Consider the following 27,926-nt stretch of genomic DNA (forward strand, 5'->3'; position numbering starts at 1 on the left):
GTAGTAAATCTGTAGCTGTGCGGATAATCGTTTGTTTTGAGCGTTTCTGTGGCTGACCAGTGGTGATCTGAGTCAGGTAGAGAGGATGCTACACAAGCTACCTAAGAAGAATATTTGGCAACTTTGTGCTGTTGGGACGTGCTATAGAACCATTGGGCAGTAACCCATGGACCCAACTAGGAAGTGGTCCATGGGTTTCTTACTACATAAGGAATTTCTTTTGAAAAAAAAAATATATATTTGGGGGGGAAAAAAAGGGAAGCTAGAATACCTGAGAATTTCAAATAAACAAAACATGAGTTAAATGAAAGTATAGAGTCTATTCTTTGGTTTAATAGAATAAAAAAAAATGTTTGGAATGCTGTTCATGTAAATGTGCCAATGATTAAGAGATAAGCGGTCAACAAGTATTGGTCTTTACTGTCTGTAGTTGCACATTAATAAAGTGGAGATTGAAGAAGGCAGTTCACAAGTACACATAAAAATCACGATTAATGTGCTGTATAAACGGCCTCAGTAATGCGGCCTACAAACATTCAGAAACATGGCAGGCGGTTGGCAGAAAGGGTTGAGCTTGCTAGTCATGCTGAATCCTTTTCTATGTCCTGTCAGCTCACAAGTCCAAAATGACAGGTTTCTAAAGGCAAACTTTGCAGCTACAGTACATACAATTAGCTTCATCACAACTCTAATACAAACTCTGGCAGTAATCTTTTTTTAATAGCATTTGCGAAAGGGCAAATGTTAGTGCTTTGTAAGCAAACGAGGAATGTTCTGAAAGCCGTTAGATTGTAGTTACGTTAATGTTTTAGTTTGATTCTTGCTTCTGTGCGAATCAAAACTGTGATTAAAGATACGTTTTACTATCGCATCAATGTCAACAGTTTTTTTTTTTTTTTTTTACCGCTTGCTATGGATAAATTCCGTAGCCTATATAAAAAAATCTATTTAGCAAACTCACGCTTTTCGCTCATCCTTAAATTTAACGAGGTTCTTTTCTTTACATGGCAGGCTAGATAGCTATTAACATTTACTTGGTCACGTATCAACTGTAGCCTAAATAGGCCCTTATAAACTGTGTCCCCAGTAGTAGAACATCAAACCACAGCCTCGGCTACTAGCAACAAAGGCATCATCGCTACAGTGATGTCGTAAACAGAGCAAAGTCAAATGGAATGTCTAAAATATTTGGAATGTTCCAATAAGCCACGGCTGAAAGAACGAACAAAAAACACGCTTTTAATGAGGGATAGTTAAGAGAGTCTAGCATTTTATCATGCGGATCCTGATACTGGATCTTCACACTGTAGCTTGTCTTTACTAAGACCTCCATTGCACACAAGTGCATTGAACCCCTGGGAAAAGAGGCACACGTATATCCATGAAGAATCCCAGTTCCCCACAGTATAACTATCTGTTTTTCTGGAATGCAGATAGAAAAAAAGGTTCCTGTCTTGCGCTGCACATTTTTCTATCACAACACGACAAACAACTGCTTCTGTCTTGTGTTTTCCCATTTAAAACTAGCATCGTATTTCTATTCTACAAGGACACACACTGGTTTGTTTTATATATAACGTGCGACCGAATACATTAAACAAATACTCCATCGCCACCTCTTCACTTCCACATCAACGTTTTTCTCAAACACTTCTGACTAACAAAGGCATCACTGTAACTAGATAGACAATGCCGTATCTTTACATTGACTGTCGCACACTACAACATAAGCTTGGAACACATAACAGTGAAGATTGTCTGTTCTTGCTGATCCAGGTATGTTTTCCCCTGGGTTTATCAACGGACACAGCACAACTTCATTTACAATATATTGCACCATTGTCACTGTCTGTTAACACACGCGTGTTCACAACATAGTTGTGTTTGCGAAAGATCGAAAATCTCAAATAAGAAATATTTACAAATATGGAAATGAGAAGAGAAAAGACATAGCCCTCTACGTCCGATTGAGTTGGCCTGCTGGGTCTGATCCTTCAGCAGGGATCAAGACACACAGCCATTCAAAGGTCTGGAAAAGCACAGGAATAGCTTGTGAATCTTTACAGTAAAACAGGATGTTAGAAATGTTGTCCAATTGTTGTGTGACGATCGTTTTAGTTTGTTTGTTGAGGACATCTATCATCTCATGAAAGAACAGTTATGACACTTATTCATGTATAGCCCCACTGTACATGGTTGTGAGTTGATGGAATAAATTATGAAATCCAGAGTTATTGCCTCAAATATACATGTATTTCACTTCACCGTAACAAATAGGCGGATATTTGTTTATGACCTGTACTTCACAAAAATTAACAACTGCATGCTTGAGAAACATCTTGTGTCGAATGAAGTATCAATTTCCTTTCTAGCTAACAATGTTGATACTCTTACTAGTGGTCATATTTCACGATTGAATCTATGACACTACAGTACAGGAATGTAAGTCCCATAATGGACAACCATTAAAATGTATATTTATCTACATTTGTGTGTGTATATATATATATATCAATATTTTCCCGAACATAATATAATTCAATTAAATTTTGATATGATTTGGAGAATTTCTTTAAAGTTAAAAATATGGCTTATACTCTTAGTCATATACTGTATAGAGTACTCACATAGACGTTGCTTTTTTTGTGGTCTTTTCTTTTTTTACCAGAGGCTATTTACAAACAAAAAGTGTTGTTAATGATTCATCAGATCCCATCAGATCACTAAGACCGAGAGGTTTTGATAACCTGGCGTAAGATTTATCTTTGAGTCGAGGCACTCGGGCGATGAAGACGTTACAGAAAATAAGCTTCTGTTTTCACCTGTCACATCAACAATGGTGCCTCACCCTAGACGTGAAGAATGTAACAACTACATTGACCCGATAGATCAACTCAAAGACAAATCCTACGACACGCTGCCCAGATCCAGACATAGAATCGTGATTGAAGGAAGGATGGAGTTGGGGAGAGGGGGGGGGGCATGGGTGAGAAGGCGGTGGTGAAAACGGTTGGACCTCAGGGTTAGAATCACGTTACAGTAAGAGGTGAACGATCTCGACATGGCTACTTCTTGTTGAACATGTCGACCAGAGAGCCTGGGAGGAACTTCATGACTGTGTCCACTATGCTCTCCTCTTCCTCTTCCTCGTCCCCACAGCCTGCAGGGACGGCTTTCTTAGCGCGCGTGAGGCTTCCCTCCGATGCCTGCTCCATGGCAGCCTGGGCCTCCGCCTCTTTCTCCTCCTTCTTCTTGATGCCATACTGCAACACAGAGAGACACCAGCTCAGACAGGACACACCAGTACTGCAACACAGAGAGACCCCAGCTCAGACAGGACACACCAGTACTGCAACACAGAGAGACACCAGCTCAGACAGGACACACCAGTACTGCAACACAGAGAGACCCCAGCTCAGACAGGACACACCAGTACTGCAACACAGAGAGACCCCAGCTCAGACAGGACACACCAGTACTGCAACACAACCTTTGGGGAGGTTGTGTAAGGTGTGAGGAGTGTGTGTGGTCTTTGCCACTGATTATGCTGTAAATATACAAGAGAGTGAAGGTTTAACTGCCCTGAAATGGATGCAATTTGGCCAGCCAAGATACTTCATGTAACAATAGTCTGGCAGACAGCCTGCTGGCTCTCTTGAAAAAGCCAGGCGTTAGCCAAGTACAACACAAACCTTGTGGCCTAATTTCTTCATGAATAAAACTCTCAGTTTCAAAAGCAAGATGACCGGCAGGAACAATTCAATGTCTCAGGGACCAAACAGATTCAAACAAAAACATGTAACGTAACGTGCACCAAAATGAAGTACTGTACTCTACAGTGTGACATTAACCAGGTCGTTTCCCCATTTAGTGAGAAAGACTGAGCTGCCATTTTGGACCTGTCTGTTTAGTCTAGGGATGAGTCAGACTCTCCCTTTACCCCTTTGCTGCTCTTCTAAGTATAAATGACATGATTATGGACCAATAAATATCTTTAAGGATGGCAGTACTTGGCACTTGTAGCCAGTGAGGATATGCTACAGTATGTGATTTATGAGTTTAGTTTGTGTGGGTATTCATGTGTGTAATTGTGAGTGCATACGTGTGTGTGTGTGTCTATGTTCAGTGGTAGGAATGTTGTTGGTATCCACTACAGGTTTTCGTGCAGAACATGTGTTAGTTAAGGTGGTAGGGTTGGGTTTGCCAGGGGGGGGGGGTTCCTCCAATGCGTTCTGCAGAGAAGGGAGACTGGCGTTGGTCGCGGTTTGGAATGGAAGGGAGAAAACAGGCAGCATGATTTGAAAGACTAAAATAAAAAAACGTAGTTAAGGCGCCAGGCGTGTGTTGCTTAGGCGGCAGGCGTGTGTTGGTTAGGCGGCAGGCGTGTGTTGGTTAGGCGGCAGGCGTGTGTTGGTTAGGCGGCAGGCGTGTGTTGCTTAGGCGGCAGGCGTGTGTTGGTTAGGCGGCAGGCGTGTGTTGGTTAGGCGGCAGGCGTGTGTTGGTTAGGCGGCAGGCGTGTGTTGCTTAGGCGGCAGGCGTGTGTTGCTTAGGCGGCAGGCGTGTGTTGCTTAGGCGGCAGGCGTGTGTTGCTTAGGCGGCAGGCGTGTGTTGCTTAGGCGGCAGGCGTGTGTTGCTTAGGCGGCAGGCGTGTGTTGCTTAGAAGGGGCAGGCGTGTGTTGCTTAGGCGGCAGGCGTGTGTTGCTTAGGCGGCCGCCTTAACTCTAAAGTGCTGCGGGAAACCCTACACTATAATAACGAGCGACAAACGCTACTGATACAAAATCGTCTTCCATTAAAACATCTAATGGCTGACTATCAGTATTAAACTTCACAGCCAAATCAACCTTGAGTTACTTTTTGATATTTTAGAAGATAGTCCTCTAAGGAAATATGAGAATCTCTTTGAGGCTTGAGCAACGAGGGGATCCATTTCTCGTTGTTTCTTTTGAGCATCACAGACTGCTATTCGCGAAAACCCAACAGAGACTGTCTCAGTTCACCACAGTCAGTATCACAGCTCGCACAGTAACAGGTCAACAGGGAAGTAGTCAAGTTTCGTATAAATTCTGCAGCGAAAGAGCCTCACGGCAGCTTCATCTCCACCGGAGAGACGATCCTTCCTCCTCTCCCAGCTCACAACATGACCTCTTTGCATAGTGGGTGATTTCCTTCAAACTAGGAAGTTGAGGTTGAGTTCCATCTCATTATGGGTCAATCTTACGCTGCTCCACACACTGGTGACACCAGATCATCAATAGTACAGACCTATTGATGTACATCAAGCTTTGTTGAGTCTTGTTGAAAAACATAAACACCAAATGTGGGGGAGGGGTATAACTCATTGGTTGGGAATTTGTCTGGACATCAAGATGTCACAGTTGTATACCTGTATGGAACTTTGACTAAGGGCATCTGTAAATATAATTAGATTGCCAAATATGAATGTAATATTGGTAGCTTGCATAGGAGGGAGTCTGGTGGAGTTGCATAGCTGTTAAATATATGCAGAACCAGGTCAGTATGTGCGGAGGATGACCGCTGATTTCATCCCTCCTCATCCTTTCCCCCAACACCCTTCGTGTAAAAACTCATCCCTGAAATCATCCACTTCCACTCGCACAGTAGCCACAAACGATATTGACGAGCTTCATTTGTTCAATCGGATGTGTTGGACCGGGGGCTCGAAAACCATGGATCCACCACCCAGAGGTCCTCCTGATGATGATACTTATGGAGTCAGGTGGCTGAGCGGTTAGGGAATCGGGCGTGTAATCAGAAGGTTGCCGTGCCAAATGACGTTGTGTCCTTGGGCAAGGCACTTCATCCTACTTGCCTCGGGGGGAATGTCTCTGTACTTACTGTAAGTCGCTCTGGATGAGAGCGTCTGCTAAAATGACAAATGATAAATGTAAAATTTTAAGGATCCTGAAGTCCTTGTCCGAACAACCGCAGCCCTTCAGTGTTTTTATCTTCTTTCTCTCCCTCCTTCTCCTGTTTGCTCTTCCTTTGGCCTTCCTCCTCCTCCTCTCTCCGGGTTGTGCTAACATAAGCTGGCGTCGGCTGAAGGGAAGACAGCCAGGCCCAGACAGTGTCCGGCCTGAAAGTGCAGAAAGTGCTCCCCATAGCTTTGCTGTCATTCCTGTCTTCTGCCCCCCAAAACGGGTATCCTCAAGGAGGATTCAACTTCACGTCCCCAAAACGGGTATCCTCAAGGAGGATTCAACCTCACGTCCCCAAAAACACGACTTTTTGCAGTGGGGGGGTAACAAGTCAAACCATAAAAGTGAAAACTCAACGCTTAAAGAAACTGCTAGTTTTCTCAAACAAGTTTCCCACATGGGATTAAGAGTAAATAGATACCATCCGATAGGAAAACAGGATGTATCCAACTGCTGCACTTCCTCAAATATACCTTCAAACTAACATGAAAGTAAAATACTCCCTAAAGTAGAATTCTCACATGTGCTGCATAGTTGGTTAGCTGGCAAACTCCGAGTTTGTGTCACGATGAGTCACGTCGGTGCCAAACGGCCAACCGGATAGCGGGTATAAACAGTACATCAGATTCATCATCCACGTGGTGGTGTGTTTACCTTGTCTCTAATCCCCTGTCTGACATTTTCTCTCTCCGCTTCCATTTTTGCATATTTCGCCTTCCTCTCTTCCTCCTGTTGTTTCAACGCTTCCTGTCTCTCCTCCTCTTTCTTCTCCGCGTCTGGGTCTTTGTCCTCTTTCTCCTCTCCACCCAGCATCTTACCCATGTCTTTGGTGGCCCCTGTTGAGATAAGCGACAACAACAAGAACATAAGTCAAGATTCAGACATTCGTAGACTCTTTTGTGGGGGGAAATGATTGGACGGAATTCAATCAGCCGGTGATGATAGATACACATACACAGAAGTGTTTTCATTTGTGTTGTGCCTCTTCATCCGCGGCGCTACGCAAATATCAACACGTCTGAAGTCACAGAACACAAAGCAACAGACTGAACCCGAGCCCGAGGATCACACGATGGGAGAGAAGCAGAGGTGAGCGACACAGATACAGCCCTGTATCACAGAGCCTGCTGGAAAAGCATCATTAAATCCCCCTAAAGGGTTGCTTGCATTAGCGTGCTAGGCCCCTTGCTAACTTGGACAGAAGCTTTCATGACGTGCTCAACAACGTTCTAACTGGACAGTAGGATCAAGACGTGAGAACAAAGGGCTTTGTTGTGGTTTAGAGTTCTATAGTACATGCAGGATTTGTAGATGGTTGATAAAAAACGTTTGATAATAAACTTATTAGATCGTTCCTGCAGCCATTGATCCCTTAGCCTGGCTGAGCTTAACTTCACATGCCAGAGACGGAGAAGGCAGACTACAGCAGCAGGCACGTCTTAGTCAACAGCACATCCATTGGACTGGAAAATATATGGACTGGCTTCTGGGGTTTTGGGGTATTGGGACGGTGATGGAGTGGCATTATGGGTAAGGTGGGGGCTTAAGGAGGGGGTAAGGTGGGGCAGTATTCTGCAAAGCAATCTAATACTGTATCTAGGCATTTCCTCTGATGGAGATAAATATTATCATTTGACATTTGAGACATTTCCATGCTGTGGACTGAAATAGATTCACGAGGCAGGAACAAATAATGGAGGAGTTTGCATCCGTCGTGTCACACAGATGGTTGTTTAAGTCTGAAGGACTGGTGATCTTAACGGGTATTATAATGCCAAGGTTCAGTTCTGACACCTGCTTTTTCACCCCGCAGTTACTGAACTTTCTAACTTTTTCCCCGTAATTATGATGAAAGGCTTTGCTCAGCTTGCAAAAACATTCCATGATACCAGCTGCTAGGAGCATACTGAGAGAAAATCACATTAAGTACAGTTCCAATTTGAATATTACTCAGTTAATTGGGTTGCCCCGGTGGTTCAGTGGATAAGTGCATATAGCACATGGGTTGAGGCCTTATTACAGTTGCCTGGGTTCAAATCTGGCCCGGGCACTTTTCTGCCTGTCGTCCAATGGGTTTCCAGTATCTCTTTACCCAAATTATACAATTATATATGAATGTAGCACTACCCCAATAAAGGAAAATTCCACGCAATGAAATTAAAACATTTGGAGAAGAACTCACAGTCAACTATGAGCTTCCATACAGCTTTCACTACAAAACGTACAAGTACAAAAACTTTGCTGGAGAGGATGTATGTTTAAGAAGGTGGCGTCTCCAGAGAGCGTTCACACTACACTGAGGTCTGCCACGAAGCATGTCCGCTCGTAAGACAGAGTAAGAGAAGCGACTTTTCCCTTCAAAAGTTATCCCTTCTTTTCCTTCACGTGCTGGAGCCACGCCAGTGGCCTCGTCCGGTCCAGCGAACCCACACTTCCACACCGTGACACTCCTCTCTGCCCCAACTCGACGGAAATTGATTTTAATGAGGACTGTGCCTCCCCAACGGCCTGGTGTTCCCATCTCTCTCTCTCTCTCTCTCTCTCTCTCTCTCTCTCTCTCTCTCTCTCTCTCTCTCTCTCTCTCTCTCTCTCAAGCCTTCCTCCCTCGCCATTAACGGCTTCCGTCTTTTGCCAATCTGCGCACGGTTTCAGCGAGCCAGACTGCGACACTCTCCAGAGGAGAAACCCAAAGACACGGCCATCTGCCTCCGACCAGGAGCTGATAGGAGCCTGCCATGACCTTGGAGCAGCTGGCTGATCCTCGACGTCCTGTTTTGGGGAGGAGTATGAGTAAGGGGGGGGGGGGGGGGGGGAGAGATCTCTGCTCATTGTGAACTGGGCTCGGCTAATTAATAAACACAGCTCGTGTGCTTGGTTGTGTTGGCATCTCACAGTGTTGGACTCTGAGGTTTCCTGTGTCTTCCTTGTCAGCACTGCTCAGTGTCAGTGTATTGATGCGATATTCAGCATCAATGGGCTTTACCCTTTTGGCAGTGCATAGCCCATAAGGCTTTGGAGTGGATGAAAAAAAGTGGACAAATTGATGGAATTTCTACTTTAATCCGTCTACTTTAATCCGATTTAAATCTACATGTATGTGACCAGTGTGATTGCTGTCTTTAACTATAGCTAGGATGATGACTTTACAGTAAATCTTATGTCAAAATATGTCAATGTAACAAGGGAACCATTCTCTCATGTCTGCATATAAAAACAATTCTCACGAGAATAAAGTATTTTCCTGTCTAAATAATTCCACAAGTTGTCTTTACAGAGTAGTTGGCACTGTCAGTGTTTTCCCTACAGCAAATCTTGAACCAGTGGACATCGCTTGTCAATCTATCCATGGTTGCTGAGGACCCGGGGATTATTTTTGCAGAGACACATTCATTTTGTTTTTACAGAATAAGAGCAGACATTTTTCGGAACAGGAAATCCACTGCAAACCCACAGAGAAGTCTTGTCAAACACTATTATGTTGCAATTAATACAAATGAAAAATGCTGGAGATCTGCACTGCATGCAGAAAAACAATTTATACAGATAGGGCCTACTTGTTAGTTAGATGCTTGTTTTCAATAGGCTATTGTATTTATTACACCATCTGCATCTAAACACCTGTCCTCCATATAGTGTGGGTAAAATGATATGATATTTATTTCCGAATCACTTTCAGTCTAGCGCACATTCTGTTGTTTCTCCTGGTACGTAGGCCTACGTCGCATGGCTAATCTCCGCTCTCGAGGCTAATTAGCTCGTCTGATTGTGACAAAGTTGGTGCTTAGCAGGCAGCATGACACACCAACCGTCCCTGAAGTCTTGCGTTACTGATCGCTGCCAGCTGTGTCATTTGAATGCTAAAGGAACCGCTCCAGTGGTTTTGCTTAGACCCCAGAGTCTCAGTCGGTGCCAGAACGTTGCTTACAGCGTGAACAGAACAACATATTCAATGTCAGTTCCGGCCTGAGAGTTAATTTTAGACGAGATGGCCCAAGGTGATGAATATGAGGAAAGACAGAATCATGAAGACTGGATCTCATACTGAGATCATGGTTGTCCTGAGTTATACAGATAAAAAATCTCACGCTAAACTTTCGATAAAATTTACAGGCCTGTGTTAAAGTGGTCTAATGTGAATATCAAATCTGTACATTTTAAGTACATTTACCACTGTGTAGAAACAAATAAATAAAAAGAATTTATGTTAAGCTGTAATTTACTGTAATTTACTGTAATACTCTTACATTTAAATAAGGTTGAAGTTTAGCCTAATCTTGTTCTGCTTGGGGTAGCTTAAAGTTTGGAGTGTTACGTAAAAACTTTCTGTGTCAGTGAGTGAAGGAGAGGAGGAACTGGCCTACTTCAGTGTGTGTGCGCATGTTTTAGCGAGCAACTGCATTCTTTTTCTAGAGTAGGTGACAGTGTGTGGGTGTGTGGATGTGGTCTACTGTAGGTGAAAAAGAACAAAATGTACCATTACTGGCAGAATGCTGGTCCTGAATCTCTGTGGATGTCTGTTTGTGTGTGTGTGAGAAAGGGAGGAAGAGAGAGAGAGAGAGAGAGAGAGAGAGAGAGAGTGAGAAAAGCAAGGGAGGGGAAGAGAGGAGGAAGAGAGCAACAGAGAGATTGTTGTCAGAAAGAGAGAGAGATCGATAGAGAGAAGAGAGATCGAAAGAGATAGAGAGAAAGAGAGAGATCGAGAGAGAGCAATAGAGAGAAAGAGAGAGATCGAGAGAGAGCAATAAAGATCGAGAGAGACCAATAGAGAGACAGCGACGGATAGAGCAACAGAGAGAGACAGAGAGAGAGACAGAGAGAGAGAAGACTTGCTGTCCCAAGCTGCAGGAGAGTGGGACCAGCGGCTCAGCAGCAGGGAGAGTCACGTTGGCCCAGCCAGAGCGAGCAAGCAGCAGGCCCTGGACAGCCAGCCTCTTCTCCTGAATCTGTCTCAGGCTTGCACCTGTCCCAGGGCTAGGCCCAGCCAGCACCACCACTACCAGGGCCCCCCTTCACGCCGAGCCCTCCCATCATCATTAACCTCCGCCCTCAGGCCAAGCAGGAGGGCCGACGTGCTCTCGAAAAAGAGCTTTGAAAGATTGAGTCTCTGTTCATTGTGATGGGAAGAACAATACAGGCTAGATGGAGGAGAGGAGGAGGGGGGTTGTTTTGCGAGCAAGCAAATAAACGGGAAATGGAGTTGTGAAGAAGTAGACAAATCTGTATAGGAATGACAACTTAAAGTGAGATATCTGCAGGCGTTATCTGACTTGGTGTTGTCGAAGAGATGGGTTGGAGATGATCAGACAGGTCGACCTGGCTAATATTGCTGGTCGTGGCACGTTTGTCATAACGGTCGTCACGGCACCCATCGGCATGGTTTCTTCCTGTGTCCTCCCACACTGGGATTTGAACCTGGATCCGCTGGCTCCACGCATACCGACTACACCCTCTGCAAAGGCCGTGTGTAAACCACCTGTGTCACCAAAAAGCTAGAGCTTTGTGGGTGTGGGTGGTCTGTTTTTTTTTACTGAGGAGTGAGTTAAACCAATCCAACTCGGTTACACAAGCAGTGTTAAGATGATGTCTCGAATGCAAGATCTTGTAATCAAGTTATTTGGATCAACCGTCCCTGTAAATGCAACTGTGCTCTATAAGAAGGTGGACGGACGGCTGACTTCAACATCAGCTCAGACTGTATGTGGTCGTGAGTTTAGCAGCTCCATGGATGAAAAGAAAAAAAACAGCAGAGGGTGAAGTTGATTTACCATTTAGATTGGAAGAGCCAGATTCATTTCCTATCTTAAATTCCTTAAAGCAATTTCCCGTTCTCGGACTCTTTCCGGTTCTTTCTCTTCCAGCTGTGATGATGCACTGGCTCTGCCTCCAAACCTTGCAGGGAGTAACTAATGGTCCTATCTGGAATTGTACATCTATCACGACGGGGAGGGGAATAAATGAGTGAAAGAGTGCCCAGAAGGCTGGAAATAAGACCAGGGTTTTATTTTTGTTTTACTTTACATTTAGTCATTTAGCAGACGCTCTTATCCAGAGCGACTTACAGTAAGTACAGGGACATTCCCCCCGAGGCAAGTAGGGTGAAGCGCCTTGCCCAAGGACACAACGTCATTTTGACACAGCGGGGAATCGATCCGGCAACCTTCTGATTACTAGCCCGACTCCCTCACCGCTCAGCCATCTGATTCCCACTTTACAAACAGGAGACCAGGGCATGAGAGCAGGGCCGCGTGATATAGTTAATCTCCTGGAGTAGAAAGAAAAGGGAGGCCGGATGCACATCAATGTAACTCTTTATCGCTCATCAACCGTCGTTATCACCGAAAAACAGCCGCAAGGCCTTATGATGACCAGGGCAGCACTGTGGCTATCACCCTCAGTCGCACCAGAACCAAGGACGCATCAAACGTTTCTTACCCGTCAACGCGGGTCACTGACGGCCTATTGTCACCTCATCAATACAACCCAAACTCAGATTTACGTCGCGTCCACAAAGTCACGGGTACAGTCGTGTATTTCTGGCCACAGTCGTCGCACCGGAGGTAATGCTATCTTCCTTTAAATAGAGTTCATCTCTCACGTCCCCCCTCCGCCTGTTCCAGAGGTGCGTCGCCTTCAGCTGAGCGAACCACGCCAGGGATGGTTCACTTGGTGGCCTGACAGGGATCATCGAGGGCCGTTTCCAACCTTCATAATCCATTACACTCGTGTCGCCGGGTAACCAGTCACCCTGGAGACGCAGGGGGTTACACAGCTACGAAACCAACCCCACAGCATAGAAGATGAAGGAGACACTACAGAGAATGAGATCAAAACGATGGTTGCGCCCGGTCAAATCAACGATACGTTCTTGAGAGCTTTGAGAGAAGGTCTTTAGTGTGGAGTGTAAACTCTAATATCAGTTTCTGATATGATCTGACACACCTATTTAAACTACAATATACATTTACATTTACATTTATTCATTTAGCAGACGCTTTTATCCAAAGCGACTTCCAAGAGAGAGCTTACAAAAGAGCATAGGTCACTGATCATAACAACGTGATAGTCCCAAACATTGCAAGTAGCCAAAACATGAAGCATACATTGTGAAAAGCTAAACAAGTGCCAAAGGGAAGACCCATAAGAGCATGCAGTTATACAAGTTACAAATTAAACAACATGAACCACAAAAGTGCAGGACTGTACCTGTAGAAGAACAATCAACAGTAAAATATTTCACAGCGAGTACAACACTTAACTTCGTTATATCTAACCTAAAAGAGCAACAAGTCACTCAATAAGAGTCATTGTGATCCTGGAGGATGTTAACTAACAAGTCCAGCCAAGCATTCTTAAGTGCCGTTGTACTCCCGGAACAAGTGCGTCTTGAGCCTTATATATATATATATAGCTGTAAGTGGTTCAAAAAGTTTGCAAGTGAAATCAAGCTATTATATTTGCCTATCATGTAACACTCCATCTGCCCTTCTCAATCCCAAACCCAGTTGACAATTATAAAATGCAGCCAATTAGAACTGCTCATGCAAAACAATTTATGCATTAGCTTGTTAAAGCGGGCGTACAGCTATCTTACAAATTGTTCCGAACCTAATAATAATTTCTGTGTGTTGGGGTTGTGTATATACATTGTTGTTCCATCAACAGAAAAATGCTGATAATGCTAAGGTTTTTCCACACAAACACAGTCTCCATCCATCAAGGTAAGGACATAAGGACATAATGAAGAGATGTTTTAATAATCTTACCCTTTCTTTTCTTTCTTTTCAAATCAGTGTTCCAACACCTCAGGAAGAAACACTTCCTGTAGTCAGTAGGCTACCTGTTCAAGTTACCACCTTCAAAAGCTGACAAGTTTAGGCTAGCAATTAACAGTTAAATTCGTTATCTCATTTCATACATTTCCCAGAGGTGTGGCATTTTGATGGAATGTAGAAATCAGTTTTTAAAGTGAGGACTACAGAAAACAAGCTACGCAACACAGAGGCAATAAATTATCACAAAGACATTTATGTTATTTTGATGTTGAGTAGTAGAGAGTGGAGTCTTTATCCAGATCAAGAACAGAGGATGTAATATCTATGTTATTTCTCCTCCTTTTATGTTTTAGTCAAAATAATTGGTAGGCCTATCATTTAGAAAACCATCTTTCGTTTGGTAATGTTTTCTTAGCCTACCTCTATTCTGACTTGTGTACCGAGTCCGACACCTGGATTTCTGTGTGCGTGCTGCAGTGGCTGTTTGGCAAGCTCAGAAGAGCGCCCTGACATGGAATTCTGCCTGCATCGGTTTGTGTTTTCGGTTAAACACATTTACAAGCGTTGATTGGGATACTGCATTTTTTTTTCCGGGATTATCAATCTAAATTAATGGACTGACTAATAAAGTAAATTGTTCAAACTCAAATTTGAGATTTTACTGGGGCAAAGCAGATTTATACTGGGCATGTGCCCCAGTAAAAAGGGTCTAACGATGCCCCTGGCCGTAGGTTTGGAACCGTTCAGGTGAGAAACATCGTGCCGACTCGCTTCCAGCAGCCTCCTTAGAAAACACCCAGAAATACTTTCCTTCTTGACAACGACTTTCAGCAGTCAGAAATGAGAATTTGCATATAAAGCCGAAACACGTTCAGATGTTCGGACTTTCAAAAGGCATTTTGGCAGCGCGGAGCAGTGGTCCGGAGTCATCCATTTTAGATTGGCATTTGTTGTAATTATATTTTCTGCATGAGTGAGAGGGCTGGTGCTGGTCTCATTCCAGTTCAGCACAGAAGGGAGTTATTCCATCACTACTGTATAGGCCTGCCACTCTCTGCCTGACAGTTTTGCTTTTTGACTCTCTTCTCAGTCATTCCTTAAGGAATAACTATAAATACCAAAACCTCATTGTTTTTGCTAAGTCTAAGGTTAAAACTCATACACAGATGAATGCATCAATTATAATATTGATTTTGACAAATCTGCTTTGCAGTACCACGATTTCTTTATCAGATAAAGCAGAGATGAAAGAGAAATAAAATATATGATCAATTCAACTGGCAATATATAGGTGTAAATTGTATTCTATTATATTTATGAAAATGTATTCAGTTATTCAACAATATTTTGTCCTTTTTCCCGCAATAAGATCAACAAACTTGTCGTCCCTCTTTAATTCAACCTTCTGGCCTATGGAGGAACTACAGGAGCGCACCCATCTCCTAGGGCAACAGGCATTATCATAAGTAGCCTATTGAAGAACACCATACCGGGATCCTCTCAGGGAATGGATTTTTCAATACGATACACGTTGAATACTAAGCCCCCCAGACTCAAGCCCCTTCCTCTCCTCTCAGCGAAGGCTCAGCCCCGAGCCCCCGGTTTCACCTCCCGCCTCCGCCGAGTCGTCAGGCGCTGTGATTCCCTCCTGGCAGCTAACGCCCGTGCCTCCGTTAGCTTTCGGAGAATCATTCCCAATGAATCTGTAAGCCGACCCCGTGGCTCCGTCTCTGACTAATCACCGTCTCTTTGACAACGCCGCAAATCTCATCGATCGCACAGGGCAATCTGATCTCTCTCTCCAAAAAAAACAACACCATTATTTAAACATGAGGGGTTTCTGTGTGTGTGTGTGTGTGGGGGGGGGGGGGGGGGGCGGATGGGGGGCAGGCTAAGTGTGTGATATATGAAAATCCAATTTATGCCAATTTTCTTCACAACATGTGGGAGCACTGAGAGTATCATCTCAGAACCTGAAAGGTTGCTGCATGTCTGTGTGCAAAGTCTCCAGAGATCCACAACATTCTCCACATAAAAATATGTGGATTAACATTATGTATCAGTAATCTATCCATGAAGATGTATTGTACCTTCCAGAGTTTAGTTTTTAACCGTATCCGTGGCAGTGGGTCTTACTGACAGAATAGTAGTTTCTCTGTTTTACTTGTGAGTCATTTCTCCCGAGTCTGAAAGATAGGCTACTTTGCTACCATCCTTCATGTCTTTCTCCTTCAGAACCGTGACGCCACACTATAAAAGTGAGATATTGGTGAGATATTATGTAACATAACCTTTTATGTCCTCTGCTTTAAAAAGTGGCCTAAATAATCCTCTGAAGCATAGGCCTATTGTTCTTTAAACATCAAGAGCAGGAAGATTAGTTTCAAACATGAGAAAACATTCATGATTATGTTGCTGTGAAAATGTTAAACATATATTTTGAACAATTACTAACTTGAAGATGTACAGCATATTTTTCCCCCATTTCTAAGTTAGCCTCAACAATTCTTTACATATATCCCCAAAACGGTTAACAGCTACCATTTGACCCCCCCCCCCCCCCCCCCCCCCCCCCCCCCTTCAGTACACGCCAGGAACGCCACACCAATAATCACTCTGGGTACTTTGAAGTGTTTCTCTGAGAGAGGAAAGCTCTGTATGAAGGTCATCAGGGAGCCCCATTCAGTTCGCCATAGCTGGGAGGACGTCCAGCTCTAAATGTCAAACACAAAATCCCCCAAGTCAGGCCTTGACGGAACTGCGACTGGTCCCAGAGATGACAGAGACAGAACTCAGAGAACACGGTGGCTTTAAAGATGATGACTCGTGTGTGTATGTGTGGCTGACCTTGTCCTGAAGACAAAGAGCTACTGACAGTATCCAGATCTGTGGGCTCTATTTATGTTCCACCTTATCGAAACACCTTCCTGAGTCCTCAAGCAATTAATGTGTATCATGGGAGGCAGTGAAGGCCGGGGCAGCTGGGATACTGGAGGTATAAATAGACGCAGAACAAAGAGGTGTTATATCATGGATGGGTCTTTGACTGAGCATGAATTCAAAGAAAGACATGAAAGCAACAGTCAGCAACAAACTGGGAGAATATTGACATCACAAGTACAGAACAAAAAGTGTAGCATTAAAGTCAGAGGCATCTGAAGAGTCAGGTATCCTTGTGTCAAGAGCGCCCTGAAATTGACACTCGATGTGTGTTTTTCGAGAGAGAGAAAATTGCAAAGACTTTGATGTGAAAGTGGCAGGACGGTCGCGGCCATGACAGATTTTGAGCTTGTCGTGCAGCAGGCGTCTCTGTGGAGGCCTGGCTCTCTCCTCAAGTGAGCATCAGGTGTTCCCTCGTCATCCTCACTCCTTCTTCTCATCGTCACGCTCCGCGCCCCGGTCAACTCCTCTCGGGAGTGCGTGCCAGCTACGCTAGCCGCCACTCAGACGCTCCGTCCAGCTGGATGTCCGCGACGCGCCGCGCTCTGGGCTGGCAGGCAGCGTCTGTCGCCGGGTGACTCACGACATCGAGAGAAACGCAGCTCGCAGAGTACATCAAAAACAATGCCCTCTCTCCGCTTGGCTTTTATGTATCATTACTTTAATGCATCTGACAGGAGTCGCTCACTCGGAAAATTAACCTCTCATCCTTCTGGGGGGGGGTTGCTCTGACCCTGGGAGGTTTTGTGAGTCTGGTGTAACGCAGGCGAGTGAAAAGAGGGAAGGTGTCAGATGTGGAGTTATCTCCTTTCAGAGGAGTGTGACGCTCGCCTCAGCTGGTGCTAAACAACAGAGATGAGAACCAGAAGACCTCGCCTCGCCCTGGCCTCCAGCTACAGGTCCCTGTTCTAGTGTGTGCTGTGTACACAGGGACAAATGCTGCACAGCTACATCTCAAATCCAAATGTGTTTTGTATAGACCTTTTTACAAGCAATGTCACACAGAGTAATTCCCACAGACCATTACCTGTAACCAACCTTAACCCTCAGGGAAGACGAGGAAAAACTTCTGAGAGATCTCAAAGATAGGGCTGAAGTTGGTGCACATGTAACATTGTATAAGTAGCTGCTCTGGCTGTTCTTTTGTTTTACTTTGAGGGTTTTTTTTGCAGTGAAAAGTAGCACCGGTGGATGTTGTCACTGAGCACACAGGAATTAATCAACACTCCCAGGCAGGTAATTAGTGGTTTAGGATTAACATCACCATCACCACTGCACTTCAAAGTAAAATATTTGTTTTGTCCCAAATCCTGTGAAACAGTTTTTTCTCACACTTGTTAGTTAATACAGTACTGTATGTCAGCACAAAGCACAATCAAAGACCAAATGTTTTATGTTTAAACCCCAATTCTATCCCAGTGTGAAGAGACACAATATTTTAAGTAACCAAATTGTACTGCTGTGTATTCCTCATTTTAGGATTTTTCTTTCCTGTGTGTTTCACCGTTTTAGTCAAACCTGACTCCTTTTTCTCTGTGGCTTGAATATATGTCTGGTTCTTAATAACGAACACCATTTCTTGAGATGTAATTGTATCATTCATCATCTGTAGCATTCAGGAGACTCATTACCGCCAAAATGAAAAGCGAAAAACAAGATAAATATCACAAACAACTCTTTAGGTTCAGTGCTTAAGCCAGCGCTCTTGTGAATCCTGAATTATTCCCTATGGAACATAACACATACAAACATCTGACATACTTTATGTAACTTGTTGAATGTTGATCAACTCACACGGGGACTAAACCTGAAATAAGTCGAGAAAGCGAGGTGAACAGCAATATCTCTTGAGGGAGCCATTTATCTGTGAAGCACAGACATTCTTCATTTTTGCCCCCATTTGGAGTCATTAGGTTGTTATGTCTGCATTAGCAGCAAATGGACAGCTGTAATGAAAGCCTGGGTCTGTCCCTGACTGTGATCCATTGCTGGAGAGAATCCCTGTGAGCTGAAATTACACGTCTTGAAAATGTAATCTGTAATCTGTGTAGCTTGCCAAGATTGATCCACTGCTTCTTGGTAGCCACGTGGAATTGGTCATAGTATTGGCAATCAATACTGCTTTCTAACTCTATATGGTCATATGCTACTGTGCAAAACCTGTTCATGCATTTATGGATAACCATACTATAAATGTATTTATTTGAGATGTAAATTTGCCTATTGTAAAATAAAACATTTTGTACATTTGACATCTGTCAAACAGAAACCTAACCCACAATGTACAATGCAAACATCCTTTGCCCATTCCAAACCTTTTTACGTCAATATTAAATGCGCAGATTAACCATCACCCACACAACCCCTTTGTTTTGTCATGTCTCCTCCGAGGTGTGGTAAAGTACAGTGCCTGTGAGCTCATCCCTAACATACATCGATACGTCACCACATTCAACTAAAACACAAAAGGTTTTCATCCAGCTCATTTGGCCACAGGGGAGTGTCTCTTTGTCCTGGTTGCGGATCACAGAGATACAGCTGAGCCTTTGTCGTACTGGACAAAAGCCCGGGGCCTGCGTTTCAGCCGAGCGGCTAGCTGCCCTGTCGGTGCTTCTCTACAGTCAGTCACTGTTTACTGGGCACCAAATAACAACGATACCGGCACGCAGTCGCTATCGATTGAGTGATCTGTTGTGGAGTGACAGTTGTCCAGATCAGTTTTGTCTCAAAAGGTATCCGGTGGGAACAGATGACCTTTCAACCAGGTGCTTGTCTCCCGTCACATCCGCTGTGAGTTGAGGTTCATATTGGAATCTGTTAGATCTTTACAAACTACTGTCTGGAACCTTCTATGAGTTGTGATGGTTGTTAGTAAAGGCCTTATTAGGTGGTCAGTTAGACCACTGTGGGCTACTTTCCGTGTCAGAGTCATTAAAGTTATCTGAACATGAAAAAATGACATGAAAAGTCCCCTGACTCACGGGTTGTTTTTGCGTTAATTAGACACGATTCTCTTCGTTGCTCACATTCTGAAGGTGTTTCCAAAATAAAGGTTGTTTATATTTTGTAATCAGTCCATAGAATTTATTCAAAACCATACACAAGCTATCACCCCGAAACACACTGTGGAAACTGATCAAATTCTTAAATGGCCGTGGAAAGTGATTCATGGGGAACAGAATCTCAACTGGTCGAGGACTGGAAAGAGAGGCTTAGCGAGATGAGATCACCCCGTCTACAAAGTTTCTCCAACGAGAGTGCTGTTTTTGGTCTACGCTTGTGACGCAACCAAACAAATCCAAACAACTAAACAATCTCCACTCCACCGTGTTCTCCACGCCTTGTTGCCATAGGGGCCCCAGGTTCTTGTCTTTAGGTTAGTATAGGTCTAAGGTTAGTATAGGTTATTTAAGCAATAAGCCCCACGGACTCCGCTTTGCGTCGTACCAAACAACTCCCCTTACCTGTTCTAAAATCAGCGTAAACCACGGACTCGCGGGGCTTATTGCTTTTCTAAAACTGTTACTACAAATATTTGATATGGTTTCATCAATAAAAACAATTAGAAACAAAATCGTTTAATAATAAACCGTCATTCTTCCGCTACTAAAAAGTATAGTTCCTACATAAATCGTTGCCACGCAACAGACAGATGGACATCTTTGCCGTCTTTTTCAATTAGAAATATTCGATGCGCAGTAATATGGAATGTTAAAGAATGTTATGAGGACAACCTGTGAGGTTATGCTGGATTTTACAACGGCATGGAATGCGATATAGCCAATCACAATCAAGGATGGGAACAACCAGTTTTAGAATGTGTATTAGAGTTTAGTATACTGTATTGTATATTATTTTGTATATTTAGGATTTTTGCTTATCATAGGTGTCATTTATGTTCTGAGTACTTATATTTTATGTAATGCCAGGTTGCTTTGCGTTGTCTTGTCCAATGAATTTCAGTGCCCAGTCTGACTCTGTGTTGTTTTGTGCATCTGACAGTAAAAGACTTCAACTTGAACTTGAGGTTTGCTCATCCTCTCGTGATTCTAGAGTTTGAAAAAGAGGATGACGTGTGTCTGTCTAAAGGTTAGCCCCGCTATTTTTTATCCATTTGATGTAGTGATCTAATTCACTATTGTTCAGAGAAGGACTCTGAAGAATCTCCAAACTAGGCGAAAACTGACGGGTTTGTTTGGCCGGCTGTTTGTGATTAGCAAGGGACATAGAGCTAAGTGGCCAATTCTAACTTTTCTTCCCAAGCCACTGGCACAATTAAAAGTCCCCAAATTGTGGCAAGTGTGGTATTTGACTCCTAATTCACATCTGCAAACTAATTAGAGCTCTATTGTGTCCACTGGCTGTTCTACATTTACAAGTTCTGTGTTTTTGAGAAGTATCTCCCTTCAATGGCAGCTCAGACTGTGTTTACCCATTACCAGAAATCAGCCAGCATGGATTTAGTCAACCTATTTGTTTTTTAATTTATTTCAATTTTACATGAGCCATTTGCACATACGTTAATAATTTTATGCTAATAACGTAAGCTTTTTTCCGCTGCAAAATAATGCAACAAGGCCAATATATCAAAAGACTTCAAAGGGACATTTCCCTTCACATTCAGTAGAGATTTGCCGAATTATTCCTGTCAAAAAAACAGTCAAATCTGCCCTACCCTGCATGCATTGAAATGAGGGTATAAAAAGTAACTAAACCTTGACCCCCTACAGCTGCAGTGATGGCTTGAACTTGTTTTTCCTCTACCTCTGGTAAGGCTTTTAGGCAGAGAGCTTCAGGGAATTCATCAGGCTTTCAGAGGTCAGCACATTGGGCCTCGATGGCCCACGGCTGTCTTTTCTCCCTCACCCATGTCTCTCCAGTGTGTGGGTTGACAAAGGCACAAGTCGCAAACCCAGCTTCTACTTAAAATCTGTCTCCGTTATTCAGGTTTAAAGGGCACAGAGTAGTATACTGTAGCAGCAAGGGGAACTTGAGTAGAAAATTGGACAATGTTATCGCACACACACAAAAGCAATCAACTTAGCCATACCTACTGTAAATTGGAAAATAACTTTTTCCCCCAAAAAATCTGGGGCCTATCTAGGCTTAGACAATATGACTTATTATTTTACTGGTAGACATTCTCTACACAATCTAGCTAGGTAAACACCCAAAACAATCCTATAAAAGGTGAAGCGCAAACCTGCACATGAAGCCTGCACATGAAGCCTGCACATGAAGCCTGCACATGAAGCCTGCACATGAAGCCTGCACATGAAGCCTGCACATGAAGCCTGCACATGAAGCCTGCACATGAAGCCTGCACATGAAGCCTGCACATGAAGCCTGCACATGAAGCCTGCACATGAAGCCTGCACATGAGTGAAACGATATTTTCTAAATAACATCCTCAGTAAATAACTGCCATTCTCCCTCACCCATACAGCTTATGAATTATGAGAGCAGATTTGTTGAAGGGGCATATTAGACTGGGTGTGGATGAGCCATGGAGAGCAGAAGGACTCATTTTCATATTTTCACATTCAGTAAAAGAACACAGTGGGGCTTCTGAATTGTTTATCGCAGCATAATCATATTTGCTCGGAACATAAACAGGCTACAGATGCGGTGGCCAGAAGGGCTGCGATACCACACGATATAACCCGCATACCACGACTGGAAGAGACAGACCTTGTCTGGAGTTTTGACTCCTAGCCCGACCCACTTATATCTTTACTCTGAGGGTAGATGAATCATAGGATGACTCAGGGATGGGGGGGGGGGGGGTAGCGTTTAACCTGACAAAACAAAACATCAGAGCTTTCCTGGACGATACTGCTCTCAACCTACCATGTCCTCACCAGCCGGACACAAACATCTCTCCTTTCTCACTTCCTCCAGCAGTGGCTGCAGCAGAGGACGATCGCAATGCAACGACAACAAAATAGTGTTCATTTTGCAGACACTTTCAGACACGCCACAAGGGCTGTTTGAACCTGCAACCTCTCGATCCGCAGTCAAACCCCTCCACCACTGTGCTAAATTCATCCCCCTTTGATCTTCGTTCCGTGACGATCCAGACCAGTTTTGACCCCGCCCAATCGGAGGACACTCTCTAGGACAGATGGCGCGTGTGACAGTCCTCTACATCACCAGCAGAGTACAGGGCATCGCTGTGCCCCCACCAGCACCGCCCAGCCAGGCCCACATGTCCCTCATGTCCCACTCTGCAAGGCGGTGGAGTGGAGCGCCCAAAGGCCCGCTCGGCAGAGTGACACCCAGCGATGGGGCTTGGCCTGGGCCTGGCTTCCACTGGGAAAAGGAACAATCCACCACGTGGAGTTACAAAAAGGGGAGGAGGAGGCATCGTCTTGTATTAGAAAGAGATGTCCCACCCACGTTTGAAAATAAAACCTACCGTTCTGAATAACATGCAGGCTTGCACGTAATCTAATGACGCTTAGAGCTATACTCCACTGGATGGATTACTGAGCTAAATGAATAGCAGATGTTTTGACCCTCTTGTGACCCCCTCCAGGGTCCACTCCGATGGCAGGTTTTGATGGCCAGTTACATTTAGATGAATCAGCCATCCCTGAATGGTGATTTGATGGTTTCTGTTGGGTGAAATATACATGAGCTGTTGCTGAAGCCCTGCCATGTCAACTGGCAGGACCACCAGGTCACGGTGTGAAGATGGTGATTAACACAGGCCCTCCTATATGGAGGAACTAGCGGAGGGTCTATCACTCTATAACGGGGATCCAAAAGCGCTACACGTTTACCTTGCACTATATTTCACACAAATCCACCCCTTATACACTCAAACACACACACTCCCTCTGTCTCACTGTTACAGATAATCACACATTTGTGCACTCACACACAAGTAAGGCAAGGATGTGTGCACAGCCCGCCCACACACACACACACACACACACACAATCCAACCAGACACAAGTACACATGATAAACAGCCTTGCTCACCAAACAGAGAGAGATCATTTAGTAGACCTGTAGTTGAGTCCTGGAGGACCTGATTAGCCTCTGTGTTTGTTCTAGGACACAGAGAGAGAGCAGGTGGAGGTGGGCAGGGGAGGTGGGAGGCAGGGGGGAAGAACCACAGAGAGACAGTCCAGAGAAGCTGTCACCTTAAGGGAGCCGGTCTCATGAACGCCATATCGGTCGGTTTAAACCTGGCCGTGGTAGATAAGGCCTCCACTGCCAAGATTACACATAAGGAAGGGTGGCCATCTTGGATGCCGGTCAAGGAGACCCAGCATGATCTTGGACTATGAACCTTTCAACCCTGCCAGAAGATGACGCTCTTCTGTCCCTGGAAGGGCTAGGGTACGGCTGCCTGCCGAGTTGGAAACCCTGAGCGGAAAATACGTGGTTATCCAAGAGTCAACGTCACGCGTCTATATTTGACATTCACCGTGGTTCCTTTGGAATCACGGCAGAATCCGAGGCGTTTGTAACCATTTCATATTCCAATGCACAGTATTCAGTGTTTTCGCACACTTGCCTAGTCTCACCCTGTACCCTAGCCCTCTGTGACATTGCTCGTAAAAAGGTCTACGCAAATAACATTTGATTTGATGCACTGATATCATATATTGTGTTCATAGCAACACTACAACATACAGCACCACTCTTACCCAAACACAACATGGCTGTCGGATCATATGTCTGTCCCAGACTCTGAACGTCACCAGAACACCTTCTTCTACGTTAAACTGAACCATTAGATGCTAAATTGCCATGAGTAAGGAACTACGGATGACAAAGCAAGCTTGCATCACTGCAAACAACCAAGCCAAGTGAGTCACTCGCCTGAGGCTTTGTCACTGACAGACGGGAGTAAGACCACACGGTGTTATGCTTGGGAGTACTGTGTCAGGGGTGTGTCTGTGTGTGTGTATAATGTGTGTGTGTATAATGTGTGTGTGTGTGTATGCCTGTACGGTATGTGTATGTTTGTGTGCGTATGGTGTATTTGTGTGCGTGTCCATGTGCATGAGTGTGCATATGGTGTGTGTGCGTGTGTGTGTGTGTAAGGTGTGTGTGAGAGAGTCTGTGGCAGGTGTTCTCTCTCTGCACCAGGGCTCTCAGGATGGCAGCGAGGGGTCTGGAGCTCTCTGGTAATCCCCTCTGGCCCACGCAAGGAAGCCCTGGTTCTGCCTGGTGGGCTGGGCTGAGGACAAGCAGTTGGTCCTGGTGAGGACTCTGGGTCTGGCTGGGCGGGATCTGTCTGGGCCCTGACCTCTGACCTTCCCTACACTACGCCTGTCCTGGGGAGGAGAGCCAGACAGTCAACAAGTCAAGTGTACTGGAGGAGGGACGGCGGTGTTTGTTGTCTGTGTAAATATGCGTTTGTGTGTTTTGCGCGTATTTCTGAGTGTGTGTATGTCTGTGTGTGTGTGTGGGTGTGTGTTTCTATGTGTGTGTGTGCATGCCATTTTATTCGCCTGAGACGCCACAAATAAGAACTGTGACAAGCAGCAGCTCGTCTCGGGAGCCTGTTCATTGGAGTGTGATATCTTCCCGCCACTCACTTCCTGGTCGACCGTTACCGTTAAAACAACAGTCCGCGGGCGCCCCGGTAACTCGCTTGGTGAGACCTCGTACCATTAGGGCTCATTCCTAACACCTGGCTTCAAATCTGACTGAGTTTCCTGTCGCTCCCTAATAGTCAATAATCAAAGCTGATAAAAGAAAGAGAAAACACAGTTTAAAAACAACAACGGTCCGTCTCAGTGTGAGCCATTAGCCATTTGTAGGCCGACGCATGACTCAGTGAGCGGTAGCGCTCGCATGCTGTAATACACGCCTGGCTTCCCGCAGCCTTAGGTCGACTGTTTGGATTCCAGGCTCCCCGCGAAGCCAGAGAGGAGAAGCCACTTGGAAACATAATTAGTCTGACGGAGCCAAAGATGTTTTTTAGTACTTGTGGTAAAAAAAGAAAAACAACCTGAATACAAATAAGAATTAATTTGGTTGCACAGATGACTGGGCGAAAGCCACACACACACACACACACACACACACACACACACGCACGCACACACACACGCTAACACCAGATCACAGGGCTTTCGCCCAGTCACACACACACACACAAACACACACACACGCTAACACACACACACACACACGCTAACACCACATCACAGGGCTTTACTGTGATGTGGTGTTAGCGTGTGTGTGTGTGTGTGTGTGTGTGTGTGTGTGTGGTGTTAGCGTGTGTGTGTGTGTGTGGTGTTAGCGTGTGTGTGTGTGTGTGTGTGTGCGTGTGCGTGTGCGTGCGTGTATGTGTGCGTGCGTGAGTGCTGTTTATTTGTTTATCATTGATGCTGATGTTGGTTATTATAATGCCATTGTGATTGTGCTTTTTACATATTGATTTTAAGACTTCCTCACATCATTCATACGTTGAGCTTATAACCTTAATTATGCCAGTGTTCCTAAACATTTATTTTATATCAAACTGATTTGAAAATCCAACTTGATTTGAAACTAGGATTTCTTTGTGGGGAAGCAAGACTGTGGCACTGGTACAAAACAACACACAGTGAAGAATGTAATGGACAAACTGGATTGAAACGACCCTGATCCACAGTGAAAAGCTCTAAAACACACATGTTTTACTCCAAGGCTTTCATGGTTTCACAGTTTCCATCACAGGGAACCAGATGAGCCAGTTAGTCTAGGAGTGTCCACCAGAGGATCTCAACAGTTAGTCACCAACCGCACAGGCCAATCGCATCCAAGAACAGCCCCCAGACCCGGCTTGGGCCTCCTCAATCTATCATGATTACACCGTCACACACAGCCTCATGCTGGCTCTTTCAGGGACGGCAGCAAGGACAGACTTCGAGGGATTGATGGACACCCACCGATACATCGATCATGTTCAGACGGCCCTCTCCTCTTCTCACCTCTGGGCCTGTCTAGAGCAGTCTGGTACAGCCGCTCCGCCTTAGCTCCGCCTTAGCCCCGCCTTAGCTCCGCCTTAGCTCTGCCTTAGCTCCGCCTCAGAACTGCCTTAGTCCCGCCTTAGCTCCGCCTTAGCTCCGCCTTAGCTCCGCCTTAGCTCCGCCTTAGACCCGCCTTAGACCCGCCTTAGACCCGCCTTACCCCCGCCTTATATCCGGCTTAGATCCGCTGGTTCCGTACTGAGCTGAGAACTGTAATCAATCAATCATGTTAACTCCTTTATCTCCTTACTTCTACATCACCACCATCATCTGTTATCACGCACGGAAGACTGCATGCACTTTTAATTTTTGATAATTTAGCAGCAAAACTAAGGTGTTAAGGCAGCGTTGTTGTTTTTTTTCAGTGAAAATAAGATATTTTATTGCATCCAAAGTGTTGAACAGGCTACGGGGGGGGGGGGGGGGGGGGGGGGGGTCAAACCTGCAACCTCATGATCTGCCGTAAAACTCCCCACCACTGAGCTATGCCCATCCATCAGTTTCCGAGTCCTTTAGCATCTCAGCAGTACAGCAGGGAGGCCCACGGGCCTCATATGTCAACACATCCATAATGGATGCTCTGGTCCACACCATGGAAGAGAAACTGCAACACCGCCGTCCTGGACTGGTGCTGGTGTACGACACAGCTCTCTCTCTCTCTCTCTCTCTCTCTCTCTCTCTCTCTCTCTCTCTCTTTCTCTCGCACTTCTGTTCTGGAGACAGTTTGTCCTTGTCTTTCTGGAGGGTCTGGATTGGTTACAGGAGATGATCTACTGGCATCTGTCAAACACTCTGGGACATTGCTTGTAAGAAAAAGGGCTATGCAAATAAAATGTGATCTGGTTTTGGTCTCGATTCCGTTCCATGGCAGAGAACAGGAGCTTGTTATCGATACTGTGAATCAATCATGTATACTCATGTATAATCCTTTCTTCTTTAAGTCTACAGTCTAGACATGTCCAGGGAGAGACCAGACTGGGTCTAGAGCTGCTGCTTACAATGCAGTATTACGGTTGTTTTGCATGTTGGATGGTCAACTGCCTTTCAGAATTAGCCCTTCTGTTCCCCAACACTTCCCACATTGCACATGAGCAGCATATATGTGTGGATTAAACTTCTAACCAGAAGTCAAGCTATGATGTGAAAACCAGCAACCCAGTTAGTTTCCCAGCCAGGGATTTAAACCTGTTGCTGGACCAAGCCTTTAGCCCACTGGGCTAACTAGGCTGGTTCTGTGCCCTCTGCCCTTCATCCTGTCTGAGCAGAGAGAGGAAAGGAGGGAGAGGGAGGAGGGA

The 27,926-nt window shown here is 44.9% G+C and overlaps 1 protein-coding gene across 2 annotated transcripts in view; it reads right to left on the reverse strand.

Annotated features, from left to right (window-relative positions):
* Window positions 1-869: 869 nt before the first annotated feature.
* LOC124470744 (complexin-1) overlaps window positions 870-27,926 on the reverse strand; it is a 30,724-nt gene continuing 3,667 nt past the window's right edge. Inside the window, exons 4-5 of one of the 2 annotated variants that reach the window (XM_047024791.1) lie at window positions 6,594-6,775; window positions 870-3,263 (exon numbers count right to left, since the gene is read on the reverse strand). In XM_047024791.1, coding sequence (XP_046880747.1) covers window positions 3,066-3,263; window positions 6,594-6,775 — 380 coding nt within the window. In that variant the 3' untranslated portion in view covers window positions 870-3,065. Of the gene's footprint in view, window positions 3,264-6,593; window positions 6,778-27,926 lie in introns of both variants that reach the window. The other variant, XM_047024799.1, reaches the window with a different exon arrangement.

Source organism: Hypomesus transpacificus, chromosome 1 (assembly GCF_021917145.1).
Source record: "Hypomesus transpacificus isolate Combined female chromosome 1, fHypTra1, whole genome shotgun sequence".
NCBI classification, from domain to species: Eukaryota; Metazoa; Chordata; class Actinopteri; order Osmeriformes; family Osmeridae; genus Hypomesus; species Hypomesus transpacificus.